This window comes from Adiantum capillus-veneris, chromosome 18, assembly GCF_014529385.1.
Source record: "Adiantum capillus-veneris isolate H3 chromosome 18, ASM1452938v2, whole genome shotgun sequence".
NCBI lineage: Eukaryota > Viridiplantae > Streptophyta > Polypodiopsida > Polypodiales > Pteridaceae > Adiantum > Adiantum capillus-veneris.
The window spans coordinates 14,209,176-14,228,979 of record NC_140948.1 but is presented as its reverse complement, the minus strand read 5'-3'; the positions used below and the strand labels follow the sequence as shown (position 1 = coordinate 14,228,979).

Sequence of the window (19,804 nt, the reverse complement as noted above, 5' to 3'; positions counted from 1 at the left end):
CCCTCTTCTTCCCGAGAATGGTTCCATGTTTCGGACAATTATGTAGTCACCATGCATGGAAGCTTCAGTTGTGGCCAAGGCCACATGTTTACCTATTGTGCGGGTTCTTGTTCGAAACACACACTCCCTTCATAAGGTGATTTTGTTGCCTCGTGTGAGCAGGGGTTGGATCAGACAGAGTGTGGAGTATTCGGGTCTGTCGAATGAGTGCTTCATTTGCAGGCAGATGGGCCACTTAGCAAAGGCCTGTCCTCGTAGGAGATCTTGACCCAGAGCGCTCCCAGACAGCCTGGCCTTCCCTCCTTCGAACCGCAGAGTGGGAGGAGTGAATCTATCGCGGATAGATCGCTTCTACACTAGTGACCACTTCAGTGACTTGGGTGGGACAGGCATTTTGGCAGGGACTTCCTTCTGGGACCATGCACCAGTGATCCTCACAGTGGCAGTCAGGCAGAGGAGGGGGAGTACGATGCTTCGCATCCCAGAGAGGGTCTTACTGAACTCTGCACTCAGAGAGCGAGTAGAAGCTCTCTGGATAGAGAGCTTGGATATGCAGGATTCTCCTGCTGATAGAGTGGCCTCAGGACTAGCTTAGATTAGTCGTTTCTTTCTCCACGAGTCTTTGGCTCGCCTGGCTGCAGCGAGAGAGGAGGAGCAGCGTCTCAGACGAGGCGTTGCTTCGTTGCAGAGGATGCAAGAGCAACATCCAGACAGTCCTTGGTTGAAGGAGCAGCTACAACAGGCTCGCCAGGAGCTTGTTAGCACAGAGGAGCGGCGACATGAGTTTGCTTTCCATCGAGGACGAGCATGGACACAAGTGGGTGACAGAGTAACTGGTGCTTTCTTCGAGGCGGTGGGACCTCGGCATACGCATGTCAAGGTCAGTGAGTTGAGGAGGCCCAATGGGTCAGTTGATTCTGAGCTAGAGGACATGCGTGCAGTTGCTATTGACTTTTACCGTGAGTTACTGTCTGCAGAGCCTCAGTCAAAGCGTCAGGATGCATGCAGGGAGCAGGTGTGGGCTCAGATGCCTTGCCTTGTGAGTGAGGAGATGCGTCAGAGGCTTGAGTTGCCACTTCAGCTTGAGGCGCTGCACACGGCTCTTAGTGCACTTCCCCGTGGTAGCTGTCTAGGTGAGGATGGATTGACTCCCAGTTTTGTCTTGGAGTACTGGGACTTGCTTGGGCCAGATCTCTGTAGTGCTTTTCAATACATCTTGCACACAGGAATGATGCCTGACAGCATGAGTGAGGGTCTGATCTACCTCATTCCCAAGGAGGGTGGCTCCTTGGATGAGATTCGATAGCGGCGCCCCATCACGATCCTCAACTCAGCCTACAAAATTCTTGCCAAGGCTCTGAGTTTGAGGATCCAGCCACTCTAGAGAGCCTTATACATGGGACTCAGACAGGTTTTGTTAAGGAGCGCACTATCCTTGACAACATCTTTACTTTTTGGGAGGCTTCTGTCCTAGCGCGGTTCCGTGGTGAGGATCTGGTGATTCTTCTTCTCGATTTTGAGAAGGCATACGACAGAGTTGACTGGGACTTTCTAGAGAACACTCTACATAGGATGGGCTTCTCAGATGCTTGGATCAAAGGGGTGTCAGCTTTGTACAGATAGGCACACAGTCAGGTACTTTTGGCAGGAGGTAGAGGTGATCGCTTCATGCTCACACGTTCGGTCAGACAGGGCTGTCCTCTTGCCGCCTTCCTCTTTCTGTTCTATGCGGAGGCGATGAGCAGGTTTTTGGTGTCGCACCAGGTTGGTATACGGGGCTTAGCACTCCCTATTCGGGGAGATGAGCTACTGGACGGTGAGTTTGCCGACGACTTAGCCTTGTACTTAGATGGCCAGGAGGCCAACCTTCACAGGTGTGAGTAGGCTCAGGAGGCCTTTTGTTGTGCATCGGGCGCACTGATCAACTGGAGAAAGACAGTGGCTTTCTCGGTTGGTAGTGCTCCTGTGCCCGATTGGATGCCAGGAGAGGGCTTTAGGTGGATTCCCCCAGGGACTGCAGTTCGGTACTTGGGCTGGCAGGTTGGTTTGGACTTCTCTCCCGAGCAGCAGATTGCTCCCGTTCTCTTGTCTATCAGGAGAAAGTTGTTACATTGGAGCTCAGCACGACTTTCGTTGGCTTGCAGAGTAGTAGTGGCCAACCAGGTGTTGTTGGCGACTATGTGGTACATCACTTCTTGCTGGATCTTCTCGAGTTCTTGTATCAGCCATGTAGAGAGGCCGATCAGGAACTTCCTTTGGTCAGGACGTGACACTCAGATAGCTCGAGCCAAAGTGGCTTGGCAGGTCATCACTCTTCCTTGTTCACAGGGAGGGCTTGGGATCATTGACCCCCAGCATCGCAGAGCAGAGCCCTTCTTGGGAAGTTCATCGTCAGAGGACTTCTTCTAGGTGAGGAGCCCTAGAAGGAGTTCTTGCTACAGCGGCTTCGTGCTAGGGTGCCTCAGGCAGGAGGCCCCTGGCAACCTTCGACCAGATGGATCTTCACAGAGATGCGCAGAGTTGGTTTGAGCAGGAGACTGGAGGACCCCTTCGCTGTGAGTTTGCTTCGCTCTTGGGAGCTCTTGCGGCCAGGCCTAGAGCAGAGATAGCCTACTTGCACGGAGGAGCGCCTGCGAGACAGCCACTTGTTTGGAACCCCATGGTTAGCACTCAGAGAGGGCACTTGGTTGGTAGTCGGCCTCATGTTTCCTGGGGTTCCATGGGAGCGGATCCAGCACACTCCTTAGGTGACTGGTTACATCTTTCAGGCTTGTCAGAGAAGCTACGAGGCTTTCAGCTGTAGGGCATGAGAGGGGTGCAGAGGATGTGTTAAGACATCTCAGAGGCAGTACCAGCTCAGTGGCTCACGCCTCTTGAGTCAGCAGTGCCCAGATGGATGGGAGCCTTCACACGACTGGAGGTTCTGTTCGGGCTTGCTGAGAGACTGTTCCCTCCCCGTTTTTCGAGCTACAGGGTGAGGGACACTTACAACGAGTTGCAGTAGAGGCCCCGCAGGTGGCAAGAGTCCCGTTTTCAGAGGATCCGAGTGGTGGGCATCTGTGGGAGGACTTGTGTCATCGATCCTGACCCAGCAGCTCTTGAGACTGGACATTGGAGGCTGTGGGCCTGGGAGTGTTGTCCACTCGCACGAGTACAGTGGGACCCTGGAGAGTGGCTCTGGAGGGACCCTTTCTCTTCTGCAGACCACCCAGGTGTCCCCTTCTTTCAGTACACTGTTCGACTGGGACGTCACATACCGGAAGCACAGAGAGAGGCTCGCCCTGCTGCAGCACCTCATTGGCAGGAGGAGGGTCTCACAGCTGAGTTCTTGGCAGCCTCTTGGGAGAGGTTGTGGGACTCGAGACAGCCGAGGCGAGTCACTTTGTTTCAGTGGCTGGTCGCACACAGAGCTACAGCAATTGGGAGTTGGCTGGGGCATAGTGGTCTCTCGGCCGCATGTGCAGCTTGTGGAGAGTCAGCGTCATTGTCTTTGGGACTGTCCTTTGGCACAACAGGTGTGGCTTCGTGTTCTTGTGGCCACCTTGTGGAGAGTCATCGTCATTGTCTTTGGGACTGTCCTTTGGCACAGCAGGTGTGGCTTCGTGTTCTTCGGCTGATGCCTGCTCTTTCTACGGCTCGGCAGTACACCTGGGGGCAGCAGCTTGGTCCACTCTCACGGGCTCGGCACTTCAGTTTGAGCTATCTTCCACCAGCAGATAGTGATGCAGGGGGGGAGACCTACACTCTAGACTGCCACAGAGTTTACTCCACAGGAGTGGTGCAATGAGAGAGAGGAGTGTTGGGAGCTCATCAGTGGCTTGACACTCTGGTTCATCTGGCGGGCCCGCTGTTTCCGCATCTTTGAGGCTCGCCCTGTACCACCAGCAGAGACTATTCGCGATCTTTGGCTAGAGCTGATCCACACTCTCAGAGGACAGCTCGAGAGTCTCCAGGGCAGCTCCGACCGCATGCGGGAGCGTAGAGAGGCCTTTTTTAGACTCTGGCGTCCTGGGCCTTTTTTCACCATGGTCCAGGGTGTGCTTTGATGGCACTACCGTCCACCTGTGTGGCTTTTCCCTCCTCCACTCTCTTGATTTAGCATTCATTGTACATATGTTGTTTTTACATTGGGAGAGTCTCCCCTTCATGATTGTTATAGCCCTCTCTTGTAGAGGAGGTTTTAGCCCTATGGGCAGTGTCATTAACTAATAGAAGGATCTTTTTCTCAAAAAAAAAAAAAAAAGATGGTGCTGACCCTCCTGCATTCATCCTTGGCACTTCTCCAAACATCTGCCCATGAAATACTTGCATGCTTGGCATCATGCCATGCATACCTCCAAATGGTCCTGGAATATATCTCGGCATGGCGGCTCCATAAGCCCCATATCTCCCAAGTTGCATGATTAAAAATCCTTCCCTGCAAGCCTTGAAAAAGTAGGAACTCTACCCCTGAAAACTTGAATTTTTTCCCACCATCTGCTGCCATCCACTCTGATGGTTTGTCTCCCTATTACTTGAGGTATGGATGCCTTTAATTGATGCCTTGATTTGAAGATTTGATGGCATCGTCACTTTCTTCCACAGTATGAAGTTTGTATTTATGGCCTTCTCCTCCATATGCTTGGAATATTTGAGAGATCCAAGAAGTGACCCAAGTTTTTAACCTCAGCCTGCCTATCATCATTGTTGTCAAAGGCAGTCATTGTTTGGTGCTCTTTTGCATTCTCCTCCTCGACTTGATTTATTCTTCCACTTCTTCACTTACAGCGTCTTGCTGGTTGTGCTATGAAATGGTCTCCATGGTGTTGATCTAGTATAGCTTCCAGATCTGATTGCCCAGTGGAAGAGCAATCCACATTGCCTTGATACCACTGAAACTAGGTGATACTAGTAAAACACAGAATTTAACTGCACAGAATTGATACCACAGATACTTGGATGACAAGCTGGAAAAATTTCAAATCAACATACAATCACCTACAAAGAGTAAGAGTGGTGGAATTATGTTGGCATCTAAGGTAGGCACCCTTGGCAATATTTCTGTAATTATTGATGCTCAGCAATTTACAATAACTCTCAGCGACTAAGAGAACCCCCAATCAACTCTGGCTGGTTAAAAGTGGGACGTTAGGCGCTCGTATGATTCTTGAGTTGTTAAATTGAAATAGCAATTGGCGTTAGCATGCGGCTAAGAGCATCTGCATCAGTAAACGCTGGTCCAGGATAGAAAAAGCATGTGTGTGAGGAAATCCGGCTGTGCCATTACAATGCCACATCAGCTGCTACATCATCAATAGGCTACGTCAATTGCCACGCCATCAATTGGCCATGTCAGCAGTCCGTAAAAGAGCGTGCGTGGGAGTATACATACATTGTTGACTAGAAAAAGCTACACTGGCCAAGTCCAATAAAATAGATAGGGGAGGGAAGCAAGGACACCGATTGCACAAGGAGAGAGGGAAGGAGGGGAGGATGGATGCTTGCACAGGCTTATAAGCATGCATCATTGTTTTCCTTGGAATTGACCATATGAAAAGATGCCTACACAAAAGCTAGTGCATGAGTTTTGTGCTTTATAGCCATTATTCATAGCTCCAACTGTATCACTAGTTTTTGTTTTCCAAAAGCATGAGAGACAATTTTAAACACTTGCCACACATGAGCAGTTCCTTTATGACAATTTTTTTTGAGATGTTGTGTTGTTTATTTGCATAAGTTTTCCCCCCACGAATTGATCTTTCCATTGGTTAACAAACTGTCCATAGGGCTACATCACCCCACTAGAGTATTTATTTCCATAAGTTGAGTGGCATACTAAGCAGGCATACAAGTGAAAAAAGAGGACCTTTTGGATTTACATCAAGTTATTCTAAAGCTGATTGACAGTAAGTATCTGTAGCTGTGTTTCAGGTGCCGAAGGTTGGGTATTTGAACTTACGATGTAATCCTGTGGAAGAGCTTAAAAGCTACAGAGAGATTGTCCTTAAATCACTTCTTTTTTTAACTGAGCTGGATTGCAGACCTGTTGATGCAGGTACACATTCTTTAGCTTGGCCAATTCCATGAACTTTACCTTATGATATGATCAATGCAGCTTAGGTTCCTTTATAATGATAAGTCTGGACAGAAGTCAACCAAGTGATTGATTGCTCAGTTAATGTAGTATTGAAACTTCTGCTAGCTGCTTGCTATGCTTATCACTTTTAGAAGAAATAATACCACCACATTTTATCCTCCATGAACATGCTTTGTTAATTCGGCAGAGGAGTCTTACCAAAGATTGTTAAGGGTGACTCCCCAAATCATGCAGTATTGAATGGTCCATTATTTTGACACCACAAATGTAATTTCCCATACTCTATCTCTTTGTTCTTCACAATGTCTAAGGACATAGAATGTTGCATAATGTGTGATGTGAGTGATAATATAACTATTTTAGCTGTACTGCTAGCTGCTGATGTCAATGAATAAGAACAAATTTCTGGGCACATATGATTATTATGAATGTGTTGGATCCAAGTAGTTGTTAAAAGTCTAGCTAAGTTTAAACAAAAGCCAGATGTAGTTCAAAGCGCACAAGTACAAGCACATGGACGAAGAATGCGTCCTAAGGCTGCAGAATATTTAATTTTGAACGTTCTAGAGTGTTTTCAATGTTTTGTCCATAGCCAATGATGGCTTGGACAAGTGCACGTAGTTTCCTTCTCTCCCGCTTTTTAATCCTTTTGAAAACCATCACTCCCCTCTCTCACACTATACATGTTAGCTTTCTTCCACATCTCCTTGAGCGTAGCGATCCTCCTATGCATGCCATCTCTTTCTTCACTCCATCTTTGAAGAGTAGTGCTCCTCTCCTTCCTCCACTCTTCCACTTCATTTCTCCATTCGCTTATTTCCTTCTCTATTGCCGACATCCTCTTCCCTGTCCACATGAAGGAGGCTTTGTGGGTGGCCGCGAGGTATGCGTCTTCTTACAGTGGAGGAAGCCATTGGCACTTCTCCGATGCTTCTCATGAGGCTTCACGCGGGCTTCACATGGCTTGCTGACCCATTGCTGTGCTGCGTGCTGCTGTATCTTATGTTATCATAAGGAAACTAAACTTATTGCCTTGTAACCTGCTTGCCCATCGACCAGCTAATGTTTATTGCTTTGCTTGAGTATAAATCTTCTTCGTGATGGGTACAAATTTGTATATGTACACATGAGACATATTGGCTCGCTGCTGCTACCCCTTGCACACGCCCTTCCCCCCCTTCCTCTTCGTGGCGCTCGCTTCTCCCGCAACCTCCCCCCTTTCACTTGCGCGCAGCTGGTCCCATCCTACTGCCCGCCACTGCACCATTTCGCCAGCACTTCCGCCATTCACGCTGCTGTTGATGCAGCCCTCCATCACCAAGTCCTATTAAAAAACCCCTAAAATTTGCGCCAATCCTCTACCCCCCCCCCAACACACACACACACACACACATTTTTTTTGTAATGTCAGATTGAATTACAAATGGGAAACCTCAAAGCGAGGAAAACGCATAGAAAGTATAACAAACTGTTAATCAGAAAGAGTCAAAGTAGAGCTGGTAATGGCTAACAGGGAGCTCGTCCAAGTCATAGGCAACTTGAAGAGACTGTCTAAGAGATATCTTGAAGAAAGAAACATATTCTACTTGAATTTGGTGAAACATGAGGGAATTCCATGCTTTCCACACTGTCTAATAGTATCGAGAATCTAACCCAGCCGAAAAAGTATGCATACGGCCGAAGCAAAGGCTTCAAGCACTCCAAAGATCTAGAAAAATTTACCAAATTGTAATCCAGGGAAACACGAGCGAAGAGCTGAAGAGATGCTATCCATAAACTGTCGCATACGTAAACAAGACCATAGTAGATGTGGAATATTCTTAATGCCTGCACCACATCAAACGCATCGCGAAGAGGCCAATCTCCTAAGCGCAGTAATTTGCCAGTCGGGAGAATCCCAACAATACATCTCCACATAAATACATCTCCACATAAACACATCTCCACATAAACAATCGCTCCTTGAGAGGTAGCTTAGCATGCCACACTTTCATAACTTTACTCCGCCACCAAGTAACACTCTTATTCATATTCCATACCTTGTCACAATGTTCTTGGATCCAGGAAGAGGACTCCAAATGATAGTACACTTTCTTTGTTGCTATCGAACCAATCGAAGAACCAGCATAGAGCCAATCGTAAATTCGATTGTCTTCAACTAGCGGCGGGATGGGAGATATAGAACGACCAACTTCTTAATAATGTCCCGCATGCGCATGTAGTGTAACCCAAGTCCAAAGGTAAGAGCAGCCTGTCTAAACGAGAGCACCCGTCCTTCAGCATTTATCACGTCTGTTATCCTGTCAATATTTTTGTGGGAGAAAGTAAGCCTATTTAGGAGAGCGTTGAACAAGAGTCTGAGCAAAAACTCTACTCCAATGCAAACTCTCCAATCGAAGAGAATTTCCACAAACGTCATCTCTACCATTCCACAACAATTCTCTCGTAACTTCCAGTCTGCCACTAGAGTGGAAGCAAAGAGACATCCCGGAATTGTAGCTTCAACTTTACCAAAAACCACATTTCAATACGACGGTTGCCAATGGCCAAAGGCTGGCGTGGAAACCACATGAGAACACAAAAATGCAAGCATCTGCGTTTAGGGCTGTTTTTGCTCAACCAACACCAACGACAAAGTAGCCTTCCTTGCTTTAACATGAGCACACAAATGAAGGATATTCAGACCACCACAACATTTTGGAGTACAAAGCTTATCCATCGCAAGCAATCGCAAGAATTTTTGTGAGAGGAAGTGGACCAGAAGTGCTCCAGAATTTGAGACATGAAATCCCGAAGATGACAGGGTGGCCAATGCAACAATGGCAAGAAAAATTGCATGTATGCTATCAAAATAGACTGCACTATTCTGAGTCTTACATGGAGCGGCCAGGTAGACAATTTCCAATAATGCAATTTAGACCTCAGTTTATTCTAAACTGATTGCAACAACTTCGCATTGTTAACCGACCAAGCCAACAAATAACCAAGATGTCTCACAATTTGTTCAAGCTTCACCGTTTCACCTGGCCATAACATAGCATGCCTATCTATTTGATGCAGCTGCAACAATTTAGATTTTCGAAAATTCACTTGCAGACCTGCAGCCAACCCATAAATATGTAGTGCTTCCATAATACAATGAACATCCTTAGGTTGATTTCTAGGCGAGAACATGGAGTCATCCGCATACGCTTGTGCCACAAAATGATCATGAGCTTGCAGTTCCAGTCCATGTAGCTGACCAGATGCTGTTAAGAAGTCCAGATACAACAGCAGAGGATGTGTAGCAATAGCATACAACATGGCACTCAAAGGGAATCCTTGCGTGACCGATTTTGTTTTCAACGGAAACAACAACGTTTATGGCATTGACCAAGATCCCATAACCGAGTTAGCTCACCGTCAAGAATTCCGGCAGATTGACTCTTTTCGTAAAGAAAATAGACTATCCGTCGTATCTTGGGCCCAAAGCCCAAAGCCGTCATGATCTGAGCAATGAAGTCCCAATGAACAGTGTCAAATGCTTTCTCTATATCAATCTGCATGATAAGCACATCTTGTCTAGTACATTTTGCATACTCAATTCCAATAAAAGCATTGGCAATACTATCCATAATTTTTCAGCAAGGAATAAATCCATATTGAGTCGGATGTATGCCAGAAAACAAATGGTCAGCAGCACGAGTAGCTATCATTTTCGACAACAATTTATAAATAATCGGCATAAGTGTTATTGGAGGCCAATGCGAAAAGTATTTACACAATGCTTGCTTAGGCAACAATTTCACAAGTCCTTTCCATGATTGCGGCAAAGATTGTGTGGTCCATGCATGATTTATCATGAAAAGGAGAGGCTGCTTAAGGGATTCCCAAAAGGGAAGGAAAAATTCCACCGTAAGCCCGTCCCATCCAGGCGATTTTCAACGACCAAGATGCAACAAACTGTCGTGCAACTTATCCTCAGTAAACCTGGCCTCAAGGGTATCTACATCATTCATTGTCAATATAGGATGTACATATGACAATAATAACTGTCTGACTTGCAAAACCTCACTCAAGGGGGCTTCAGGTTTGGCAAAAACCATAAAAGCGTATTCCCTAGATCTAATTTTTCATTTTTCAAGTTTTCTCTTATCATTATGCATCAATGAGGTTTTAGCTACGCATAATTCCTCTTGTTCTGAATCAGTAAGCCTTCTCATATTTGCAAGACTTCCCAAGGCTTGGCAGGTCGCCTTATCTTCCTGCACTTTATTTCTCAACTGGTACATGTATCAAGAACCATAATCCTTTATGACTGCCTGGATGCGCATGAAAAAACGATACCAAGCCACATCCACATCAATAAACATATGAGAGACAAGTGGAGGAATTACTGCTTCAATAAAAAAATGTTGTATGTGAAAGATACGCATTATTAATGTGCAATAACCGCTTTTGAAGGAGCGGGGAATCTATATCTAATGCCTCAAAATAGACCCAGAGCCAAAGAGGAGAATGATCAGATAATGTGAAAGAACGATGAATCCTCATATCACATGCAAACATATCATATTGCGGAGTACCCAGTACATAGCAACGATCCAATTGTGCTCTATATCTAGAGTGAGCATTATGACTAAATGTATAACCCTGCTCTGAAGAGTGGGTGCTGGTCCATAAATCCAAGACACTAGTATTACTGGCCATGGCATCCCAAGAAGAGCATTCAAAAGCTCAACATATGCGAATGACTCGTTGTGTTGTCCGCGTTTGCAGGTGCATTATTAAAATCCCCTCCCAAAAAAGCATGTGAACACCATGGGTATTTGACCAACTCTTGCCAAAGATGACTTCTTTGTGCCAAGGTAGTATAAGCATAAATACCAACAAATTCTAGAATGTTCCCTTGGACAAGACATTTAACTACCATCCAACGCCCCGCTGGATCATTATGGGCTAAAACCGGGTGCAGTTCATGACGCACCACCATCAAAACACCCGAGAAAGAACCAGTACCAGCATAAACAATACAGAATCCCGCATAATACGAAGATTGACCTACAAAATCATGCTGATTATGCTCCTATAACACCACTGTATTTGCTTTATTTGTATGTACATAATGTCAAATTAACTTCTACTTCTCATGGTTGCACAATCCGCGTAGATTATACATAAAGCATCTAAGAGGAGAATGCATCTGTACAGTATTTACAAGAGAAGCATGGGGCACTATCATCAAGTGGTATTGCCCATGGGCACATCCGCCTCCATACCAACAGTCAATAAAGCGGACTCCATATGCCTTCCTTGGTGAGGATTCTGATGCATAGACAACGACCCAGATGTTGATCCAAGTAGAGCATCTTTATATGAGTGTACCACTATGTCCCATGCTTCAACGAGCGACTTGTGATCATGAGATGTAGATGTAGAATATGCACTACTTCTCGCATCCAAAGTAGACACATAATTTCTTGAAACAGGCAAAACACGAAGCTTAACTGGCTTCTTTGGAGTTTGCCAACTATCAGTAGAATCCGTCATTTTGGCTTTACCTTTGGTATCTGCCTTTGCAGCAGGATGCACATTAGGCATGCTTTTATTTTGATCTTTTCCCTGTTTAGCCTGCATGCTTCCATTAGCATCCCATCTTTGGTCTCACAAATGAAGAGGAGGGGGAGGCAACATGGATTCTAGATGCCGGAACAGCAGAGGGTGGTAGTTTCAGCAAAGATTCCTGGCATTCAGACTGCATATGGCCAAATTTTCCACAACTAAAACATGTGCCTGCAAATTTTTCCCATTTGAGTTTAAACCGCCGTTTGGCTACCATTGGATCCATAGTGAGGATGATGCGAGAAACATTTTTTCTCACTTAGCATGGATTTTTACACGTTGACATTTTTTTGGCCCAAATGTGAGCTTGGGTCATTATGAGTGAGGGAGCCTGTGAGAATCTCAACTTGTGCACCCGATTGTAGCTGCTGCCTCAAAATTCACATTGAGTGCCTCACCTCCTCTCTTCACCCATGAGCCGCTTCGATCTTGCCTACCATTGCGATGCCCTAGAATCTAGTCATTTGGAGTCATTAAAGTCTACAATCTTGTTGGTTTTGAAGGCTTTATATTTTGCCATCTCTTGCTTTGCTCTAGTATCTATTGACCTTTGTCCCGACTCTCGACTCCTTGATTCAGCTAGATTCTACATTTGCTATGGTGTTTTAATGCATTTTGTGGTTTTGTGCTGCTCTCTAGTGTTTTAATTGCAAATTGTTATATATATAAACTATTTTTTAGGGTGCCGTATGGTTTATCACGTATGGATTCTTCGGGGGGTCTGAATCGGGCTTATTTCAAGCTTCCATACCAGCCCGAGTGAGACGCATGGTTGATGCTTGAAAAAACTATGATTGGATCACCAGAGTCAACCGTTATTCCTGATGGCGTCAGCATATCTGTATCCCACAACACACTAAATTGGAATTAGTATCCAAGTTTGGGGGGCATATCACTTTGCCCACCAACTGAGCAGCTAGGAGTGGCAAAAAATGCTTCCAAGTTCGTGGAAATCTAACTATTTCTACCCAAATTGGGCACCTATGTCGTATCAAGCTCTGATAGTCTTTAGTAAGCGTCCAAGGCAATACATGTGTCATTTGCATATTGAAAAACAAGGGCAACATTTACAATAATTGCAAGTGAGCTTCCATGTCTGCCAATAACACCTTATAAAAACCACGGGCACAAAAATACACTCCTTGGACAACTTGTCTTTTCAACAAGAAATCAACCCATTGACCTACATCTTGTGCTGAGGGCATCTTGCTAGGGAAGAACACAATGACCGCATTCAACGCATACTGTGCAATCGGATCCATAAGCTGCTGCTGAACCGGAATAACCACTTCAGTAACTCGCTGATGACCTTCTCAAGCATTCCGAGCTCAGCAAAATCCTTTGACAAACACTCTTGATGATGTTTGCAGCATCCATTGAGGAAAGATCCACCTTTTTTTTAACGCTTATATACAGATTCTTTTGCGATATCCAATCAAAACTGCACTTTTATATTTTTTATTTTTTTCAAGCTTTCTAGAAAGGACTCTGCTGAACACACCGACAAAAAGAACCTCATGCTGAAAGTAAACACACAGACACGTCCACGGTCGCTCACACGAGTAACTGACAGAAGGGCCGCGTGCAGATGAAAATAATCTTCAACCACCGGCGCGCTAAAGTGTAGGAGTTGCGGAGGGCAGAGTCGCACGACAAACAAGTGGCAGAAGCGTACACTTTTTTTTTTTTGTAAATCAATTTGATTTAGCTATCTGTGGGAAACCTCAAAGAGAGGAAAACCCACCAAAAAGATGTACAAGGAAAGGAACACAACAGTGTTCGGCGGTATAGAATAGCTAAAAACATTCATAAGAAAGCTGATGTATCTTTGCTGTGATATCACCAACTTCCAAGGCAAACCTCAAAGACTGCTGAAGGGAAATCTTGAAGAAAGGTAGTGGATCCGTATGAATGCGATGGAACATATAGCCATTACGCTGCCGCCATAGGCTCCAATATGCCCAAAACGTGACCCACATGAAGAAGGCTGCAAAACACTACAATGCCGGCGAGAAGATACCGAAAATCCAAAACCGCTTATGGAAGACCGTCGTGGGAAAACGTAGCCGCATACACGCAGAAACCCGACGAAGGAATTCTCGAGTGACACGGCAATCCCACAAGAGGTGACAGACATCCTCATCGGCAGATAAGCAACGGACACATGATGAAGAGCGGATACGGCGCATCTGAAGAAAGGTACCCACTGGGAGCACACCAAGTAAACACCGCCAAAGAAACAAACGCTCTTTCAACGGCAAACGACTTTCCCATGTTGCAGATATAATCCTGCGCCACCAAATATCGGATTTATGCATGTGCCAAATAACGTTGCAATGATCAACAATCCATGAACGAGGCAGAAGAAGAGCAGATGCCCGGCCAGCAGAAATATCACGAAATGGCATTTCCCCAAGCTTCCAGTCAGACATGCGATCACCATCTGCCAAAGGTGAAACCGGCAAGAAACCTGACAACATTTGCTGTAATTCTCTCCAAAACTGGCGATAGTGCATGCCCAATCCAAAGCGGCGAGCGGCAAATGGAAACTCAAAAGTGAAACCATCCGCATCCACCACATCCTCAACCACTCGAATGCCACGACAGGAGAGGAAATACGCCTGGCGAGGCGAGCGGTCAACCAAAGTAAGAGAAAATGCCGGACTCCAATGAAGACTCTCCGCACGAAGCGAGTTTCCTTCCCTCCAAGCATTCCAGGAAAGATAAATCGTAACCTGTTTCCATGCAAAAAGCAAGGTGGAAGAAAGAGGGCATCTAGGAATACGAGCATCCATCTTACCAAATACTGCCTCCCACATGGATGATTGCCAGTGACCAAATGAAGATGTAACCACATGCTGAGTCAAGTGTGCAAACATAAGAGTCCAAGGCTGAGATTGTTGCACAAGTGTAGGCAAAAGCATAGCCTTCCTGGCAATGACATGCCTACGCAGATCCAATATATTCAAACCACCAAAGCGCTTTGGTGTACATAGTTTCGCCATCGATAACAAGCGCAACCCTTTTTTGTGAGCACGCGTTCGCCACAAATGAGACAAAATGGTCGACATTAGAGAGTCAAGACAATGACGGGGCCAATGCAACAATGGCAAAAAGAACTGAACATATGCCACGAGGATACTCTGAACAATACGAAGGCGAACATGTAATTGCCAGGTAGAAAGCTTCCAGTAATGCAGTTTAACATTCAGGCGATTCATAACCCAATCCACTTTCTGCGTGTGCGTAACATTCCATCCAATTGGATAACCCAAATTCCTAGTGATTACATTTGGAAGAACAATCTCTCCTGGCCACAACAGAGCATGCCAATCACAAGAACGAAGCGGCAGAAGCTTTGATTTACGGAAATTGACTTTTAGACCAGCCGCAAGCGCAAAAAATTCCAAAGCGTTCATAATCTCTTGAAGATCATTTTGCTGATTGCGGGGCATAAGCAACGAGTCATCTGCATAAGCCTGTCCAATAAAAGTATGACCCGAAGGAAGCTGCAAACCATGAAGATGGTGCGCAGAGGTCAAGTGATCAAGATACATCAACAAAGGATGAGAAGCAATTGCATACAGCAAAGCACTAATAGGGCAACCTTGCCTAACCGAACAAGCAAGCGGCCACGATTCTGTCAATTCCCCGTCCAGGATGCCCGAAGACGTACTACAATCATACAAAAAATAAACCACATTTGCCAACTTAGGACCAAATCCTAGACATCTCATTGTGGCGGCAATGAAGTCCCAATGCACAGTGTCAAAGGCCTTTTCAATATCAACTTGCATGACGAGCACATCTTGCTGCGTATACCTAGCATATTCCATGCCAATCATAAGATTTGCCAAATTGTCCATGATTTGACGACGAGGAATGAAACCATACTGAGCCTGATGAAGCCCTGTAAACAAATGGTCCTTGATGCGATGGACTAACATTTTAGCCAAAATCTTGTATATCACCGGCATCAACGTTATAGGCCGCCAATGAGAGAATTGCTCGCAAAGCACTTGCTTGGGTAACAACTTAAGTAAGCCCTCTTTCCATGAAATTGGCAAATCCTGTTTTTCCCATGCCACATTTATCATGAAGATCAGGGGTTGTTTAAGGTCATCCCAAAACGAGAGGAAAAATTCCACAGTAAGTCCATCCCAACCAGGAGATCTCCACCGGCCCAATGCAAGCAAGGCACCATGCAAGTCGGCGACAGAGAAAGGATCTTCAAGGCATTGTGCGTCCTGCGAAGACACGATCGGACTAACATAAGAAAGCAACAATTCACGTGCTCTACAAGTTGCCGAAGAAGGCTGAGATGGGGCAGCAAACACCGTACGATAATGTGAAACCATAACATCAGCCAATTCTCGCTTCGAAGAAGTCCAGGCACCCGAAGGAAGCATAATACATGTAATCGACTGTGAGACTCTCGAATGATGCAACTGCTTAAAAAATTTCTTCGAAGCACAACCTTTATCCATAAAGGCCTGTTGTCGGACACGCGTCTGCCACTTAGCAAGCTTCCTCTTATCATTTTTTTGAATAGACACTTGAGCTTCGCATAACTCTGTCATCTCAGAGCCAGACAATGGCCGAAAATCAGCCAGCTGATGTAATCGTTGACTAACCTGTTTCGCATCACCGACAGTCTCCCGAATACTCTGCATATGCTGCCTACCATAGTCAGAATTCACAGTTTGTATTCTCATGACAAAACGATACCAAGCAGCATCCAAATCAATATGCATTTGAGCCAACAGCGGGGGAATAATATCGGCAACCATGTGACGAAAAGCTTCATGAGTAAGAGAGGCATTATTAACATGCAACAAACGTTTCCTGTGAAGAGGCCAATCACAAAGAGACTGTCCAAAAGACAACGACAGCAAGAGAGGATAATGATCCGATAACTGCAGAGCATAATCTATCCTCATGTCACATACAAATTCATCATATTGTTGCCCATTAAGCAAATACCAACGATCTAATCGTGCTCTGTAAGAGGAATGAGCAGCATGCTGAAAGGTAAAACCAGAGGCATCAGGATGCAAAGAACGCCATATATCTATCATTTGAGTAGAGGCAGCTAGAAGATCCCAGTTATGCTTCTCCGTAAGCAACATATGCGAATGTCGTGTAGTACTGTCAAGTAAATCAGGAGTATTATTGAAATCTCCACACAAAAATGCATTCGATGTCCATGGGTGAGACGAGATTTCTCGCCACAAAGCAGCTCTTTGCCCAGAGACCGTATATGCATATGTACCTCCAAATTCATGAACTCGACCATTCAACAAACACTGTACAACCATCCACCGACCAAGCGGATCGTTGTATAACATAACAGGCTGAAGCTCATGTCGAATCATCATCAATACACCAGAGAAATCTTGCAAGCCAGCATACGCAATCCAATATCCAACAAAATAGGAACATTGACCAACAAACTCGTGCTGATTGTGCTCTTGCAATACAACTATGTCTGTCCTACATGTATGTATATAGTGCCAGGTCAGCCGCCATTTGTCCAGGTTGCATAACCCACGCACATTGTATGAGATGCATTTAATATGACTCTGCATTGGAAACATATGTACATAAAGCAAGAATTTTCAAAATCAAGTGGAGGTGCCGATAGACACGTCTCCATCCACTGCATCCGTGCGAGGACCCATCCTCTGAGTCAGGACAGGAAACGTGTCCACAGTGTTCACATGCGATGTGGAAGCCTCACCAAGGAGTACAGCTATGTAAGAGTGCATCGCTTTATCCCATGCATCAATCAGCGTGCGATTGTCATTGCATGGAAGTTGCTTAAACGATGCATTCTTGTTAGCATTAACAGAAGGAACGTAATTACGAGCCGAAAGTTGCGTGCGAATCTTCAGTGCTTTTTTTGGCACCACACATGTATTGACATCATCAGGGCCAACTTTTTTGCCTTTAACAGCAGTCCCAGTCCCAAGATCAGTAACTTGTTGTACCTTGCCTTTCCCTTTGTCCACAGTCGAAGCCACTTTAGCAGTAGAAACTCCACTTGACTTGGCATCCTTTGTGGGTTTTCCAGTAGGGAGAGAGGTGGACAAAGGAACAGCAGAGGGAGGGGGTTGCAAGACTGGCTCCGGACATTCGGATTGCATATGACCAAATTTGCCGCATCGAAAACAAGAATTCGCAAATTTTCCCCAATTAAGTTTAAAAGGGCGCTTGCCCACCCAAGGATCACCTGAGTCAACCATAATACCATCAGGGGTAATCTTATCCGTATCCCAAAGAATACAAAACCTGTTGGTATTCGCATCCAATTTTGGAGGACAGATAACCTTCCCAAGCTGCGTAGCCAACAACGGCACGAAATGTCTCCACGTGCGAGGGAAATCAACAATTTCCACCCACACCAGGCATTTGTGACGAATAAGACTCTGGTAGTCTTTAGTGAGTGCCCACGGGAGAACGTGTCATCTGTGCATTAAAAAAGAGGGGAGACATCTCAAGCAAAAGATTTCGAGCTTCTATATCTGCGAGCAAAACTTCATAAAATCCACGCGCCCCAAAGTAGACACCACGGACACCTTGACGCTTAAGGAGAAAATCGACCCATTGGCCGACATCTTGCGCAGTAGGCATTTTCCCCCGGAAAAACAGAATAATTGCATTCATAGCGTACTGCGCAATTGGGTCCATAAGATCCTGCACCGGAATGCGCACCTCAAGAGCAGGCGCTTGACCATTCCATGCCTATCGAGCCTCCTCAAAGTCCTCATACAAGCATGCCTTTATCTCTGAAGCTGACTCCGACGTGGAATCCATTGCTTTCCGACGCTTAAAGACACAAAGTGAATCGAACATAAATAAATAAAAAACTCCTTCTGCAAACAAATCCTACTGGCGAGAAACTTTTGGAGTCTACTGTTGAGAAAACCTTGCAAATAAGATGCGAACCACAGCTATGTACATGCTTCACCGAAAGCAACAACCAAAACCCACAACAATGTACATCTCCTAAGTTCTGCCAAAAGAAATGGAGGTTGACTGAGACACTACCCTGTATACAAACTGCTTTGTCATTCCTACATAACAATACTCCAATTGGCGTGCAAAGCCTTCTGCAGCTGTCACCAACAATCTGGTTTTGCAACACTGCACCTATCTCGAGTGACACAGCAATCCCACCAGACGTGACAAACATCCTCCTCGGCAGATAAGCAACGAACACACGATGAAGGGCCGACACGGCGCTTCCGAAGAAAGGTACCCACTAGGAGCACACCAAGTAAACACTGCCAAAGAAACAATCGCTCTTTCAATGGCAAACGGCTTTTCCATATTGTAGATATAATCCTGCGCCACCAGATGTCTGATTTATGCATGTGCCAAATAGCGTTGCAATGATCAACAATCCATGGACGAGGCAGAAGAAAAGTATATGCTCGACCAGCAGAAATATCTTGAAATGGCATATCCCCCAACTTCCAGTCAGACATACACACACACACACACACACACACACACACACACATTGCCTCATTCAGTCAGTCGTAGCAGCCGCCCTCCATCCCCCTCCAAGGTTCTTGCAGGCTGAGGGTTTCTCTTCGTCTTCGGGTACCTGCCACGACATCGTCTCCCCTTCTTCGACCGCAGCAGCAGCAGACACAGATGGAGGCTCAAGCTCAGCCAGAGGCCCTCAGAGCACTTCCCCGTGGTAGCTGTCCAGGTGAGGGTGGTTTGACTCCCAGTTTTTTCTTAGAGTAATGGGACTTGCTTGGCTCAGATTTCTACAGCGCTTTTTAGTACATCCTACACACAGGAGAGATGCCCGACAGCATGAGTGAGGGCTTGATTTAGCTCATTCCCAAGGAGGGTGGCTCCTTGGATGAGATTCGACAGTGGCAGCCCATCACCATCCTCAACTCAGCCTACAAAATTCTCGCCAAGGCTCTGAGTTTGAGGATTCATCCACTTCTAGAGAGCGTCATACATGGGACACACATAGGTTTTATCAAGGAGCGTAGTATCCTTGACAACATCTTTACTTTCTGGGAGGCATCTGCCCTCGCGCGCCTTCGTGGTGAGGATATGGTGATACTTCTTCTCGATTTTGAGAAGACCTATGATAGAGTT

General features: G+C 45.7%; 1 protein-coding gene across 1 annotated transcript in view; it reads left to right on the top strand.

Moving 5' to 3' along the window:
• Positions 1-19,804, top strand: part of LOC147435253 (uncharacterized) — a 179,350-nt gene that overhangs the window by 136,483 nt on the left and 23,063 nt on the right. Inside the window, exon 9 of the mRNA XM_086487709.1 lies at positions 5,911-6,034. Within this exon, the coding sequence (XP_086343835.1) occupies positions 5,911-6,034 (124 nt within the window). The remainder of the gene's footprint in view (positions 1-5,910; positions 6,035-19,804) is intronic.